Raw genomic sequence first — 16,689 nt, forward strand, 5'->3', positions numbered from 1 at the left:
GTTAATGAATAGTTTGCAAGCCGATCCAAATTTCTGAGCAGGTATTCATTATTCATAAAAGTTCATCAAGTAGTAATACTGAATGTTTTCCACCCTATGATTTTTTTTTTTTAAATGTGAAAGTGATGTGTGTTTTATGACTAGTCACTTATGTCACTAGGGATTTTGTTTCTACTTCTCATCAGATAACTGAAACTTTAAAGAGAAGGGAAGAGCAAATTCCTAATAAGGATTTTTGGAAAGTTGGTGAAACGTCCAGGATTTGTCAATATTTATATGGTTACATAATAGTCATCTTAATAATTGCATATAAGAAGTTGACCACTCAATTCACAGTGAACCAAATTCAACACTTATATCAATAAACATTCACAAATCAGAGTTATTTTCCTATTTCACTAGTTCTACTATTGAAGTATGCAGTTATAATGGATAGTAAGATAGATGGAAACCTTTACCAAGCAAATCCCAGAATTTAATACATTTTGTAATTATTTTAAATGTGGCTAAAATTGATTTTTGCTAAATTCCTGATGTCTTAATGCTTCAGAACTTCTGCAGCAGAATTTACGCAGTTGGTTTTGGACAGACCAAGGATTTCTAAGCTGTTTTCCCAAGAGAATGCTGTATATTTGGGCTATGTCTACATACAGTAATCTGTTGACAGAAGGGTACTGTCAGAAGAGATCTTCGAGCAAAACTTCTATCAACAAATTACATCCACACACAAAAGCAGATCAAAAGAGTAATACGTTCTGTTGACAGAGAGCGGTTAGACTGCTGGGCCACTTGCTCAGCAGAAAGGCCAACCAGAAGCTCAGCAAACAGGGCTGCCTGGTGAATGGGAAGCATGGTCTGTTGACGGAGCGCCCCATGGTGCCCAGGAACTGTCGATAAAAGTGTTATCCCTCACCCTGGTTTTATCAACAAAACTCTGTAGTGTAGTCTTAGTTGCTAACCTACCTGTCCCCCATCCCACCTCAATCCTTGTATGAGCTTTTTTTAATAGAATATTCAGATTATCTGAGAGTCCCAGCTTCTTCCACTGCAATTTGCTGCTTCTTTCCTTTGATTGATGTTAATTTTATTTTAAAATGCATAAAAAATAATGGGGGAGGGTTGGGACTGGCATTATTTGTTGAACTCTAAGTCTTGATACTGAATTCACATAAATGGAGCACAGTATGTATTACAAAAATCACAATAAAGAAATTGTTTACAATAATGGATCAAACACCATTCCCAGATTAAAAAAAAACAACATCTAAACTGTGGGACTTTAACTCTTAACATCATAATAGCAATTGGATTTGATGTAGTTCATGCACACTGAGTTAACAGCCACGTTCTCACAAAACAGGAGGCATTATTGTTTTCTCAAGTACTGCTGTGTGCGTGCAATGTGAGTTCACAAATCCAGGCATGTGGGTTTATGTCTGAGTTTGTTCTATAAAACGTTCATTTAAAAATTCTATTGGAAGAGAATGCTATTCGCGTTGTGCTGGTTAGGCCTCAGTTGGAGTATTATTGTTCAGTTCTGGACACCGCATTTCAAGAAGGATGTGGAGAAATTGGTGATGGTCCAGAAAAGAGCAAGAAGAGCGATCAGAGGTCTGGCAAACATGACCTATGAAGGAAGGCTGAAAGAATGGGGCTTGTTTAGTTTGGAAAAGAGAAGACTGAGGGGGGACATGATAGTGGTTTTCAGGTATCTAAAAGGGTGTCATAAGGAAGAGGGAGAAAACTTGTTCCTCTTGACCGCTGAGGATAAAACAAGAAGCAATGGGCTTAACTTGCAGCAAGGGAGGTTTAGGCTGGACATTGGGAGAAAGTTCCTGACTGTCAGGGTCGTCAAACACTGGAATAAATTGCCTAGGGAGGTTGTGGAACCTCCACCTCTGGAGATATTTAAGAACAGGTTAGATAAATATCTATCAGGAGTGGTCTAGACAGTACTTGATCCTGCCATGAGGGCAAGTGGCTGGACTCAGTGACCTCTCGAGGTCCCTTCCAGTCCTGGTATTCTATGATTCTTTGATTTTGTTTTTCAACAGAACCTGTGCAGAGGACCACTTCCAGTAGCTAACCAGTTCTTTTAAGCCATCATTGTAAAGTACCATCAAGACTTTCCTTAAGTATTTTTTTAATAAAGACTGCTTGTAGTGGACAATCAATTTTTGCAGTTTGCTTAGGTAGTCACTTGAAACATTCAGGCTGGGTCTACACTTGCCCCCAGCTTTGAAGGAGGCATGGTAATCAGGGCAACAGAAACGAAGGGTCCTGTGGCACCTTATAGACTAACAGAAAAGTTTAGAGCATGAGCTTTCGTGAGTTAACTCACTTCTTCAGATGCTGGACAACAGAAGATCACTAATGAAGTGCTGCAGTCAATATGCAGCACTTCATTAGGCAAATTCTCCCCGGCAGCAACCTCAAAGCATCAGACTTCGAAGTGTCAGCATGCATGTAGATGTGGGCACTTCAGAGTCTCTCTACTCCAAAATTTTGAGGAATAAAGTGACTTCGAAATAGCACAGGCACTTCAAAGTGCCCACGGCTACATGCATGCTGACACTTCGAAGTTTGATGCTTCGTAGTTGATATGGGGGAGACTTTGCCTCATGAAGTGCTGCGTATTCACTGCAGCACTTCATTAGTAATCTCCCGTTGCCTTGATTACCGTGCCCCCTTCAAAGTTGGTGGCAAGTGTAGACAGGCCCTCACTGTACATTTACCAGTTCCCCTCAGAAGTATTCAGAGTTTGTAGATTAGTGCTTTTGCCTCACAAGTGCCAGCAAACTCCTGATAAGATTTTAAATTCTTGCACTTTAATTTGTAAATCATTAGCTGTGAGATCCTTTGAGGAATGTCTGCCTCCATGCAGTTATAATAAACATGAGAACTTCAGTTATTGATGAAGTATCAATATTTGACAACATGGTTGATTAGCCTGAAGCACAGAAATGTCATATAGGATAATTTTGAAAATACTGAAAGCAAAATATAAAATTTCGCATGTGTGGGTGTGATGTGGACAGCAGTATGACAACTGAAATCTGCAACATTAAGAAGACTTAAAGGAGAATCTCATCAGCCTGAGAAAAAGGCAAGAATTTGAAGAAAATTGTTCTCCAGCTACACCTGAAGAACAAAATTAGAGATTTAAAACTATACTGACATCATAAAATGCTGTTTTAAATGTACTAGATTACATTGGTCCTTACAATATACAAGTGGTGGGTGGAAGCTTAAATATAATCACAGAGCTTCCTAAATCCATTTTGTTACTTAGGGAAATACTTTATTATAGTACATGCCCTCATTACAGCTGAAATTTTGACTACACTTAGGTCAAAGACAGTTTTGCCATTGATTTCAGTGGGGCTAGAATTTCACCCTGTATATGTTTAGAGCCTAAGTGGACTTATTTTAAAGCATGTGGAAAATCCCATCTCTTTATCATTAGAAGTCTCATGCTTAACTTCAAACATGTCCAGCTGCTTAATACTTTCTAGGAGGGCTTTAATGGAGGATTTAGCATCCAAATAAGTTTAGGCAATGTGCCATTAATTAAAGATGAAAATAAATTTGGTAAAACTAGTGAAATATGAAACAATTTGCTCTTGAACGACAACAAATAAAGCCAAAAAATAAAATATACTTAACCATAGATTTCATGGAACAGACATATTAATATATGTGAACTGAGCCACTTACGAAACTTCTTAGTTTTCTACTATGTTGAGTTCAGTAACAAAACTTTAAGATATCATGGAGGGCCTATAAATAGAAAATTAAAATGAGCCTTTAATGCATCTTTGAAATGAAGGCTAGTGCAAGAACTGAGAAAATAACCCATATGCTTATTGAATCCCTCCTTTAAAGTCATAAAAATTACGATTGCCACAGAATTAGAATCCTTGTCCTACTTAACTGTAAGAAATAGTTATAAATGTTTTGTTTTTGGAAGTTGGGCTTCTATATTGCAACTTATTAGCTGGATAGAAATGATAGTGACTGTAGTATAGACAAATATTTTTTTCTAACCAAGATTCACACACAAATCCTGAATACTTGTAGAGATTACATTTGTTACTGGAGGCATGTTAATGGGTTTGTTCATTGCCCTCCGTCCTATATTGACTTGATTAACCTGTCCAAGTATCAATAGATGTGGGGAAGGGCAAAAGGGAGGAGAGAGGAGAATTAAGTAAGACTATTGTGAAGCAGACCCTGAGAACACCTTTCAAAATGTCTTTATATCATCAAATCTTCCTGTCAATTCATCATGGGCTTTAAGGACCTAATCCAGATGCCTTTACTTAGGCGAAGAACCATATTAATTTAATGAGACTACTCTCTATTTAAAAGCCAGAGCACCATGTCCTAAATGGTTAACTTTCAATCATGAAAGGGTTGAGCATCTCATTATACTCTGTTCTGTCAGACTCATACTCATTTCAGTTCATTTATGTCATAAGATTGTTTGTTTGTTTTCATCCATGTCACCCCATCTGGGAATGCCCTGTCCAAACTGACCCTTGCCTCAAGACCTATTTTTACTATAAAGCGTACAGGAAATTGGCCACAAGTAACAATATGAAGAAGCCTGTTGGAAATTACTGATATACATAAAATACTTGGAATCAAATTCTGCAATGGCTAACATGTTTTTTTTTCCTGGTACTCTTGTCCTGCCTCTCCTAATCCTTTTTAGTGTGTGCTGCATTCACTTGTCTTCTCTTAAATTAGATTGTAAGCCCTTTGGGTCAGTGCTTTTGTCTTGCTCTGTGTTTTCACACCACCAGAATAATGGGATCCCAATCCCAAAGGGTATTGTTGTAATACAGTTGGAATAATAATACCAATCCATACAGTCATCACTGAAATAGATATATACAGTGTGTGGGCTCTAGATTATCCATACCCATTATGTCTGAAAGTATTTATCTAATAAACTATGTATCTATGATCCTTTTGAATTGTGTTCTAAATAATCAGTATCTAAAACCTTTTATATAGCTATGAATACCAAATTTCATATTTATTTTACCCTTAACTTGCCTAGTGGGCTTGGTATAATATGGTAGCGAGCCTCCAACTTCCTTCCCTGCTTTTATTACACTCCTCTTAAAAAAAAGTCCACCCGTAAAATGAGCTGAAATTATCCAAAAGAATTCTCAAAGAGGAAATGAAGATTTTAGTATTGTTTAATAATTAAATCTCAGCTAAGATTCTGAAGATAATTTAATACCAGTACTCTCTTAACAAAATTAAACTGCTTAAAGAATATGATTACCATTTAGAGACAAAAAAGTGGCCTACTTTAATAGTTACATAGTTTCTCTATTTGGTAAGCTACTATATTAGTTACATGAGCCTTTTGTTATGCATTTTCCTTTGAAGTTAAACAGAAACACAAATTAGACTTTTTAAAAAATGTGCTGTTAAAGACAAAGTTACCATATTCTCAATGCACTGTGTGAAAAAAGTTCGGAAATACGATGGGGCACGAAACTAATGCTATAATGTTCTTTGCCTTTGTTATTGTGACTTAGATCTTCTGAATGCATGTAAGTGGGCAAGATACAGTAGTATGAAAAAATATTTAATAAAGCACATTTCCAATATAGCAATCTGATTTTTCTATACTAATTAGGAAGTCATTATTTTTAGTATCTCTACCCACTGCTAATTTGTTCAGTTAAAAATACTTCACCGGAAAAGCATCAAAGCGAAACCATATTTTTAACTGAAATATCCTGTGGTATACTTCCTTTAAAAATTAGTGAAAAATCTGACATAACTATATGCACTGCAATTCAAACAGAAGATGCACACTATCTGTGTATATTTTCAGTGTTGTGTGCTTTCACTGCTGTTGTAGATTAATCAGTTGCTTCTTTAAGGGTAAATAACTGATTTCTTTTTTTTCTTTTGTCTTCCAGGTCTTGAATTGTCACGTCCAAACTTAATTCTTGGATTAGTGATTTGTCAAAAAGGTAAACGTCCTGCAACTGTTCTGGAGTCAGACAAGATGGAAGAAAAGAGAAGCAGAATTCAAATACAGGAAGAAACTGAAGTATCAGTGTATCCTAAAGGCCCTGTTGCTTCTCAGCAAGAAAAGAAACTTCCAAAATACACACATTTTTCTGGAGATACAGCTGCAAATGCAACTCCACCTGGATCCCCACCACCACCACCACCGCCACCTCCCATTCAAGAACCATCTCCAGTAACACCTTCAGTGCTAAAAATACTGTCATCAATTAAAACAGGAGCCACAACAACATTGACACTGCCAGTTCCAACTTCAGCAACAGCAACAGTCACTGGCACAACTTCCTCTTCTACAACTTCATGTTCTTCAAAAACAGCCACACCTCTTGAGCATATTCTGCAGACTCTTTTTGGAAAAAAGAAAGCTTTTGATTCTGTTACTAAGGACTGTGAAACTGCTCAGTCGTCAAATCAGGAAGCTCAAGTTACAATTGATGGAGTATCAGCTGCTCCTTTATTAGATCCAATTGTACAGCAGTTTGGGCAGATGTCCAAAGATAAAGTTATAGAAGAGGAGGAAGATGACAGACCTTATGATCCTGAAGAAGAGTATGAGCCAGAGAAAGCCTTTGACATGCACACTGGTGAAAGTGAAAAACGGTATGATCTTGAAAAGCCTTGTGAAACATCTGAGCAAGAGGATGAAGCCTACGATCCAGAAGATGAAACTATCTTGGAAGAAGCAAAAGTTACTGTTGATGATTTACCTAATAAAATGTACACAGATGTGAAAAGCAGCACTGTGGAAGCATCTGCCTCATTTGTGCCTGATCTTTCTGCTTCCTCATCCTTGGTAGAACAGCAAAAAATGTTGGAAGAATTAAATAAACAAATAGAAGAGCAGAAAAGACAACTGGAAGAACAAGAAGAAGCCCTCAGACAACAAAGAGCAGCTGTTGGCGTTTCAATGGCTCACTTTTCAGTGTCCGATGCTTTAATGTCACCGCCACCAAAATCATCTATAACGAAGACTGAGTTATTCCAGCAGGAACAACAAACCACAGAAAAATCAGATTCACCTTCGTCTTCAAATCAGCAAGCACAAGTGCTAAATCAGGGCTCTGACCTAAGACAAAGTAGAGATCCTCGACAGGCTAGAAGGATGGTAACAGAGAACAGTGACAGTGTTGATTCTCGGATAAAGCTACAAATAGTACACAATGAAACACCTACAAAAGAAATTCTTCCAGCCAATTATCCAGGTTCATTACAGACTTCACTTGACAAAGAAGATAAAACGTTGATTTCTGCTACTCAGACTGGGTATAGTGAGGATAAGTGGGTTCCAAGTGAAAAAACTGCTACACTGCCTGATCAAGATGTACCTAATGTCAAGTTTGGAAACACTGCTAATGCTCATCTGGAAAATGTGAATCAAACAGCTTGTGGAGAAACTTCCATATCTAAGCCATTACGTAAAGTCCTGCTTCCAACACCTCCCAGTACATCTTTTCAGCCCAATTTCCCTGCACCAAATGATGGTCAGTCTTTGCAAGTGTCTTGGTCTAATGAGTCACAAGATGCTACTTCTCCATCAGTAGGAAGAGATTCTTTTTCAAATCCAGCGTTTACACCTCATGAAAAGACAGCTGGTCACTTTGAACCTGAAAGAAGTCTCTCCTCAGTACAATATGAAGATCAAAGAAATTCTCACTCCCGTCAGTTTGCAGAACAAACTGAATCTCCAGCTATACAAAGTGAGGGAGAAAGAGGAACTCAACACTTTGAAGAAAACCGAGGAGGGCCCCCATTTTCTTTGTCTGGGCAAAAAGGAGGGCGTCCACCACTGAAATTTGGTACATCTTCGGGACCTCATGGACCCAATTTTTCTGGGCAGAGAGGACCAGCACCTCAGTTTTCAGAAGAGCATGGTTCTTCTCCAAACAATGATGGAGAAAGAGGACCTCCACCTGGCAGATTTGGAGGACAAAAAGGTTCTATCCCTTCATTATTTTCTACACAACATGGACCACCTCCTCTTTTTGGTGATAATAGGGGCCCTTCACCTTCCTATCATGGTGGTCCTAGAGGAATGTCACCATCTCAGTTTGAAGATCGTAGGGAACCTCACATGGAACAAAGAGACTTCCCAGATTCTCAATATAATGAAATGAATAGGCCTCCTGGACAGTTTGAAGGACCAGAACCACCCCAGTTTATGGGAAATAGGGGGCCTTCACCTTTTCATTTCGGAGGTCAAAGAAGACCTCCACCATCTCAGTTTAAAGGACAGAGGGGAGGCCCTCCACCATCTCAATTTGGAGGGCCAAGAGGTCCTCCACCTAGTCATTTTGGAGGATCAAGAGGTCCTCATCCAAATCAATTTGAAGGGCAAAGAGGTCCAGCTCCAAGTCACATACCAGGGCCCAGGGGACTTCTTCCACAACCTTTTGAAGAACGGAGAGGAAGCCCACCACCCAGGTTTGCAAACCAGAGAGGGCCAGCACCACTTCATTTTGGAGGACCAAGAGGAAATGCACCTGCATTATTTCCAGAACAAAATGAACCTCCACCTTCCAGATTTCATTTTCAAGGCCAGCCTCCACAAGGCATGAAACCAAGCCCTAGACCACTCCTGGAACTTCCAAATCATCCACCGCCGCACAGGAAGGAAATGTGGGATGATGCAGGACCGTCTGCCCCTCTTTCTAATCTTTCCGGGCAAGGACCTGAGTCAGAAGCACAATGGCCTGTATCTGATTTCAGAGAGGGCAAAAATACTGAATTTAGAGGTCAGAGTTTTGAAGGGAGACAGAGGGAGAGGTATGAAGGAGGAAATAAAGAAAAGATATTAGATCAGCCAGAAGGTCAACAGTCAGATAATCGACAAGGCAGAGGCTTTGAAGAAAGACGAAGGGATCGGGAACATGGCCGACCTTGGGAAAGAGATCATGGCAGAAACTGGAATAGAGACAGGGAAAGGGACTGGGAGAGACAGAGAGACAAAGACTGGGATAAAAACAGAGATAGAAACCAAAACAAGGATAGGGAGAAAGATTCTGAGCGGGCAAAAGAATGGGAAAGAAACAGAGAGAGAGCCAGAACCAAAGAGAGAGATTCCTACAGAAGACGTGATCGGGACAGATCAAGAAGCAGGGAGAGAGATCGTGAAAGAGATAAAGATCGAGATCGAAGCAGAGAGAAAGATCGAGAGAGGGATAAAGACCGGGACAGAGACAGAGTGAAAGATCGTAAAGAGAGAAGTAAAAGTAAGGAAAGTGGTAAAGATTTGAAGCCTGACCCACAGACAGAAATGCCGAAGCCAGCAGAAACAGAAGCTGCTTCATCTTCCACTAATCAGACATAGATATAATTAATTGTACACAATAAATAATGATAATTGGGGGTGGGGGGCAGGAAGCAAGAACTAATGTGAGGTCTTCTGTATATATTGTATATTCTCACCTTTACAAGGATACTCTTGTAAAGTCAGCTTTACAAAATGTGTTGACAAAACAGTTTCTTAATTGTAAATGAAACTATTCAAACATAAGAAGCAAGAACATACTGGACTTTAACTTGCAGCATATTGTGCATAATGTTTTCTTACAAATATTCACAGCGTTAACAGTTATGAGATTTTGTGTTTTTCTACTTACACCTTTATCTTAAAATTTCCATTTATAATTAATACAAAAATGGAAAAAGTCTACAAAGAGCATATTGCTTTTTAAGATTACAAAGTTATGTTTTCCAGTAACTTGAATTGTAATTTTATAAGAGAATCTAATCAAGACCTTAGGAGCCATACCTTTACATCTCATTTATGTAGTATTTCAATGTAAAAAGTTGTTCCTACAGCACATGCTTTACAAGAGGAGTCTAATGTTGTTGTCTTGTGATCTTACAATGGATGGGTTGTGTGTATTTAAGAAATGCCGGTAGAAGAACAGTGTTATTACTTATTTGTAACTGCCGGAGTCTTTGAATATAAAATAAGTTTAAAAGTGCACTATCTTCCTTTTTATGTAAAGGTATTTTGAGTGATGGAATCCAGCTGTTGAGAGTTCAACTAAGGAACACAGGCTTCTACATAACTTTTTTTTCCATGAGTCTGCAAAGTTTTAAATGTTGCATTTTTACAAAAATATAAAGAAAATCTAACACCTCTTATTCAGTGGACTCTGTTTTAAAAGTATCATATACTGACAATTAACATTTGTAAATGAATAGAGTGGTAAACCAAAGGAATGGCAAATAAGCTGGTTAAATATACCACTAAAGCTATTATTTTGGTTATGCTGATTCTTGCAAAGAATTTTGTTTGCCGAGTGTTTCTAATTAGAAATTTAAGGATTTTCTCCACTTTTTCTGTAATTTATAGTCAAGAAATATTTTGCTCCCAATCTAAAATGTCAGTGCTTTTTGGCAATCCATAATAATGCTGATGGTGTATTTAAAAGCTGGCCACTGAAAATAAAAATGTGCATAAAGTTTGGAGTGGAAAAGATGAATATTTAATGCTGTAGCTTGAGGGAAAGCTTTTCACTGTGCAATACAGCAAACTGCTACTTTTTGTGTATTCTTCAAGTACAGAATTCTGAAATGTGAAACAGAGAAAACCCTCTTAATTTATTTGAACTTGTAAATTTACAGTTGGGTAAATATTTTGATATTTTTATAAAATAGTTTTGCAAATGTAAAATTAGATTCCTACTCAAATTTGCATCTTGAAGTCTACATTTCAAGTAGCACTATTCCATATATGTCACTACAGATTTTACACTTTATATTGGTACATCTTTGAACTCCTGAAATATCAAGGACACAGCTGATAGAAATGATGGGCTATATTCAAAACCTGTTGTCAGAATGATAAAATGCAGAAAGAGGTGGTATTAAATGCAAACATCTACTATGATGTAAGATTTCTTTTCTTTTTACTGAGATGTTTCTAATTTAAAGACATACATAAAAGTATGCAAAAATCAAGTGTGTTTGTTTAGGTTTACTTGATAGAAATTTCTGTAAATTGTATTTTATATTGCAAAATATATCACTGTACATTAAAATGTCAGACTTCACAGGTTTTGTTACTGTAAGTAGAATAAACATCTACAGAGATTCGCTGTCATTTTTTAAAATCCATATACATACTTTAGTTATATCATTACTTCTTAACAATACAAACAGTATTGCAATATGAGAGGCTTCAGAGAAGAATGGTATAAGAATCAGTTGCTGAGCACTGGTGAATGGTTTGCTGATCAGATTGTTCAATTTATTCTGAACAGGTACAGTGCTTTCAAAATGAAACAATTTATTTAAAAACTGACATTAACATTAACTGTTCTGAAGAGCAAGTGATCTCTTTATTGGCTTTTTTGTTATTTTTAATTTGCCATTCAAAAAAAATTTTTTCTTGTGTTCCAAAAATTTTATTTGAATTATGGAGTTGTCGTTTGCAGTTCATATATCAACAGAACTCATGAGAAATGTTCTTCATAAACAGCTCAGCTGCTGTCAGCCTTTGCAGAGCTGGAAGGGGAGAAATGCAGTCAGCCTTCTGATTTTTAAAGCAGGTGGAGTGATTCTTCCTGTGTGCTACACTGATATCTCTAGCAATGTCAAATAGGCTGCTGCAAATGTTCTTGCTGGGATTTAGTCAAACTAAGTCTAGTAGGTCTGTACTTACATGGATCCAGTAACAGGAAACTTGGCATCAGTGGCATTGACAAGATCAGTGGTGGTTCCGTTTTATCAGCATGACCTTATTCATGCATTAGTGAACCAGATTTGAGATCCAATCTGTCTAGATTTCAAAGTCTAGGCCTAAAAGAATGACAACATATAACCTGATTCTGAGGAACTCTAAAAATAATAAGAGTTTTTACCATTAAAATGTGGGGCTGGAAGGGACCTCAACTAGTCCAATCCAATGCACTGGGGCAGAAAAGTATTACAGGAGGTTGCTGGATATGCAGATATTCTGGTTAATAGCAGCTGGTGGGAGGCACAGGCAGGGGTTAGTGCCCCCCCACAGTAACAAAGTTCAGCCAATTCCGCACTCCAGTGCTGGCTCCTGCTCAACCACAGCCCCTTGGTGGGGTCGGTGGAGACACACAACACGAGGGCTTGCTGCTCTGTGCAGAAGGACACACTGGGTAGTGGATGTGGGGCATGAGAGCAGAGGAGCCCACTGCTTGCGCACACAGGCAGCACTGACAGATGCAAGGCTAGTCCCAAAGGGTGGGGCATTGCTCACACGCTCCTGTAATTCACAAACCCCAGCCATGATTGCTGCTTCTCCATGCCCCCACCCGCTGTTTGCTGCTGAGAGCTTCAGTTGTGAGTTATGTCAGTTATTTGACTGTACCAGTTGCTCAGATACTGGATAAAAAAGTTTACTGTACACTTGCCCCTCATTAAACGAGTACTTTACTTACGAGTACTTACAAGTACTTGCTAAAATGAGGGACACATATACCTTTGTTCACTAGATGAGTGAATTTCTCTGCACTAATATGAGCCTTAAACCCCGCTCCAGTGACCCAGCCCACCACAACCTGAACCGTCTCCAGCCCTGCAAAGCCAACCCACCACAGCCTGAACCCCCTACTTGCCCTGCAGGCCAAACTTGCAGCAGCCTTAATCCCCTGCCCTCCCCACAGACCCAACCTGCCACAGCATGAACTCCCCACCAACCCCAAGGACCCAGCCCACTGTAGCCTGAACCCCCTACGAACCCCACAGACCTAGCTTGCCACCAGGCTTTAACCCTCTCCTGCTCATGCCCCCAAACTGCCCCTAGCCCCACCTTTCCCAAACCCAAGGTTCACTTACCTTTCAGAAGCAATGCCACATGCTGCCACTCCTTCACCAAGTTACAAGCACTGGGAACGAATCAGACTTTAACATGTATTTTAATGGGAATTTAGTGTTGCTCTTACAAGTTTTTGCTTATGAGCAGAAATTTGAGAACCAGTTGTGCTCATATAGTGAGGGATGAGTGTATCCAGATTTTAGACCACCCCTTACAGATTTGTCTAACCCCTTTTTAAAAACTTCCATCAACAGAGATTCCACTTATTTGTGACTAATACTATATCTAGATGGCGGAGAACTGGCAGCAAAAGGTACACAAATTGTGCAACGTATTTGCATATCTCCTGCTGATAGTTCTGTCTGGAGAGTCTTTCCAGACATTTGGCCCCATTTCCTGATATTTAGCCCATCCACATGGCCAAATGTTGGGAAATCCCCCTCTACTGACACATCCCTTCCTCCTCCTGGAACAAGGATGACGGCAGAAGACTCCTGTGTATGTTGTGAGTGTGAGCTGAAGAGTAAACACCAGCACTCAATTTTAGCCTAATTAAATGGCACTAGTTCTAGGGTTTTATGATGATTACAAATCAGCAGAACCGTTTAAATCCTTCTCTGGAATTCAGGGTGATTACTGAGGGACTCAGGAAGCTGAGTATCACATGCTTGGAACTGGCATAGGGCGAGGGGAGAAAACTTTTTACACTGGGCCCCACTTTTCATCCCTGCAATCAGCAGGGCTTCTAGAACCTCTCTAATGTAATCCAAACTACTGGAAATTTTGACTATGTTTATATGAAATTAAAAACAAAAAACAAAAAAACTTTTGGCACCTGACGGAAAATATCTGTAGAATGTAAAAACTGTATTAATATGAAAACAAAAAGCAGTCAAGTAGCACTTTAAAGACTAGCAAAATGGTTTATTAGGTGAGCTTTCGTGGGACAGACCCACTTCTTCAGACCATAGCCAGACCAGAAGAGACTCAATATTTAAGACACAGAGAACCAAAAACAGTAAGCAAGGAGGACAAATCAGAAAAAGATAATCAAGGTGAGCAAATCAGAGACTGGAGGGGTGGGGGGGAAGGTCAAGAATTAGATTGAGCCAAGTATGCAGATGAGCCCCCATAGTGACTCAGAAAGTTCCCATCACGATTTAAACCATGTGTTAATGTGTCAAATTTGAATATAAAAGCCAGCTCGGCTGCTTCTCTTTCCAGAAGGGTGGGATATAAATGTGACTCAACATCATCATCAACTGTGGGCTCAGCTCTTGCTGATGTCTGATACTTCTCTCACTATTTCCTTCCATCTTTCACTGTCCAATGCAGAGTAGCTTAGTTTCTGTAGATTAGCTCCGCACGAATCTATCTTGTCTACCCATTCTTTGGGGTCTGCCTCTCCTTTTTGAACTGTCCATTATGCCGAATACCAGGGTCTTGATTTTTTTGTTCATTGCTCACTCTGTAAATATGCCAGGATAGCTGCAACTTGCTTTGTATAACCTTCTGCAGTGGGTTCTCTTTCGGCTGTATCTTTTTATATAATTCCTCGTTGGTGACCTTCTGCATCCTTCGTATTCTCAGGATCTTTCTATAACAACTCCTCTCAAATGCCAACATTTTTCTCTTTGTATCTTTTATCATCAGCTATGTCTCACATCCACACAATGTGCTGCTGAATACACACATTTTCAAGTTGCTCAACTTTGTTCCTAATCACTTTGCTTTTCCAGATCTTATCCATTGCCTTCAAACTCACTCTTGCTTTCACTATTCTAATCACTATTTCCTTCTTAGTCTAGATCATATGTTATGTTGCTCCCCAGATATGTGAACTTCTTTATGTTCTGTAGTTTGATCCCCTCTACACTGATTTTCCTTTCTGTTTCCTTATCTCTAAATATAAATGTGAATACTTGCATATAAAACCAGGAACATAGTTTTAATGAGATGGATGAGCCTGAGACCCAAGATCTGATCATGCTGCTCCCCCCAACCCACACTTTGCACTTCCTGGCATAGGGCAAAACAGAAACATCATCATCCTGAGGGGGAAAGGGGGATGTTGGGCGGGGGAGAGGTGAGGAGGCTGCGGAGCTGCGATGAAGGTGCTCCTGAGGGGGTGAGGGAGGGTAGATGGTTCCTGGAGGGGTGTGGGATATGTAGGAAGAAACCGGGGAGGGGGTTAGGGGCTGATTTCCAATTAGGAAATTGGTAGGGTGACCATAGCTCCCTGTCCCAAATAAGGGACAGGGAGATATGGCGGAGGGGTGGCTCCTCCTGGCTCCAATGCCCAGGGAGCTGGGTAAGGAGGGGGCAGCCAACTGCACTTCTCCCCCACAGCCCCAGGGAAGTGGCAGCTCTCGGTGTTCCCCACGCCACCAGCCTTGGGGATGTGGCAGCCACCAGCGCTTCCCCTTGCAGCCCTGAGGAAAGACAGCTGTCAGCACTCGGCACACCCCACGAAGTGGCAGCCACTGGCACCCCCCACACACACACATACCCCGAGCGCTGGGGAGGCAGCACAGACACGGCAGCCGAGTGCTCTGCAGCCAGCAAGTGCTGGCGGCAAAGATCAGCGGGGCGGGGGAATACGGGACAATTAGTCCCTTTTAAAATAAGTGGGGGCGCCTTTTTGGCGTCCCACATACGGGGCAGATGGTCACCCCGGAAATTAGAGGGTTGCTTTAAAAACGTCACGGTTTTAGGGACAAAACCAGGGCGGGGACGCTGTGCTTGGGCCACGTGAGGTGTAAATCCAGGCCCCCCAGGGCGGATGGGTCGAGCCTGCCACCCCGGAGACAGCCGTCGAACATCGATGGGTATCCACTGCCGCTCCTCTGTTGCGCCGTGGGGCGCCAGCGACCCGCCCTGACGCTGCTCCTGAGGAGGGGAGGAGGCGGCTGTGAAGGGGGGGGGCTGCGGCTGCGTGGGGACGGAACGGTGCGTGGCGCGTGGGGAAGGAGGCACAGCACAGCCCGGCCTCTTCAGGCTCGGGTGACGCGCACGAGGCGGGCCGCACGCATGTGACCGTGAATCGGGGTCGGGCGGGAATCGTCCAGGTGCGGCGCGAGGACAAAGCGGGTCGCTGCGGCTCGCGGCGGTTAAACAGCGGCGGCGCACGCGCAGCACCCCGTCTCCCCCATCCCCCGCAGGGGAACCGATCTTCGCGGTCTCCCCGCCTGCCGGTTGCTAGGCAGACTTCGCACCTGACCAGCCCTAGGGCAGGCCTTTGAGGGGAGGGAGGTGCTAGCTCCTCAGTGAGCACTAGGGAGGGGGGCAGGCTGCGCTGGGGCCGAGTTGACGCCCTCCTTACGGGTCTCCGTGGGATGGGCTGATTTCCCCTTCCCCCTGCTTGCTGTTATTGGCTTTTTGGAGGTGCAGGACCCCTTTCTGTTTGGCGGGGGGCATCTCATGTCCTTTTGTTAGGAGTGCGTGGGATCCATCAGCACCAGGTGCAGCATCGTTGTCTGAGTGGCACCTTCTTTGAGGCCGTTATTGAGGGCGCTGTCCCCCCACGTGAGGTGGTGGTGGTATTGGGTGATTATACGTCAATTGAGGGGTGGTGGTGTTTTGGGTGGGTTGTCCTCTTTCTTTTTGGAGGCGACCATCCTTGGGGGTAGGCTACAGACTCTTGTGGGGGGATCACCAAGTGGGGATGTGGTGTCCTCTCCTTTAAAGAAGTATATTTGAGTGTGGGAGGAGTTGTCCTCTCCATTTTGGGCTGGGTGGCTCATTTTTTTTTTCACAGGGTACTGGCTCCTTGCTCTCTTGGAGCAATTGTTACAGGGGAGTACCGCCTGTTTTTGTTTTTTTTTTTGAGGGCATGGTTATGATAACGTTTGCTGGAAGCATGCTTT

The 16,689-nt window shown here is 41.4% G+C and overlaps 1 protein-coding gene across 5 annotated transcripts in view; it reads left to right on the top strand.

The window, feature by feature from the left end:
• DIDO1 (death inducer-obliterator 1) overlaps positions 1-11,117 on the top strand; it is a 98,355-nt gene extending 87,238 nt beyond the window's left edge. For all 5 annotated transcript variants that reach the window (XM_075012017.1, XM_075012018.1, XM_075012022.1 and 2 more), the window contains one exon: positions 5,949-11,117. In XM_075012017.1, the coding sequence (XP_074868118.1) occupies positions 5,949-9,367 (3,419 nt within the window). In that variant the 3' untranslated portion in view covers positions 9,368-11,117. The remainder of the gene's footprint in view (positions 1-5,948) is intronic.
• Positions 11,118-16,689: the final 5,572 nt, after the last annotated feature.

This window comes from Carettochelys insculpta, chromosome 17, assembly GCF_033958435.1.
Source record: "Carettochelys insculpta isolate YL-2023 chromosome 17, ASM3395843v1, whole genome shotgun sequence".
NCBI lineage: Eukaryota > Metazoa > Chordata > Testudines > Carettochelyidae > Carettochelys > Carettochelys insculpta.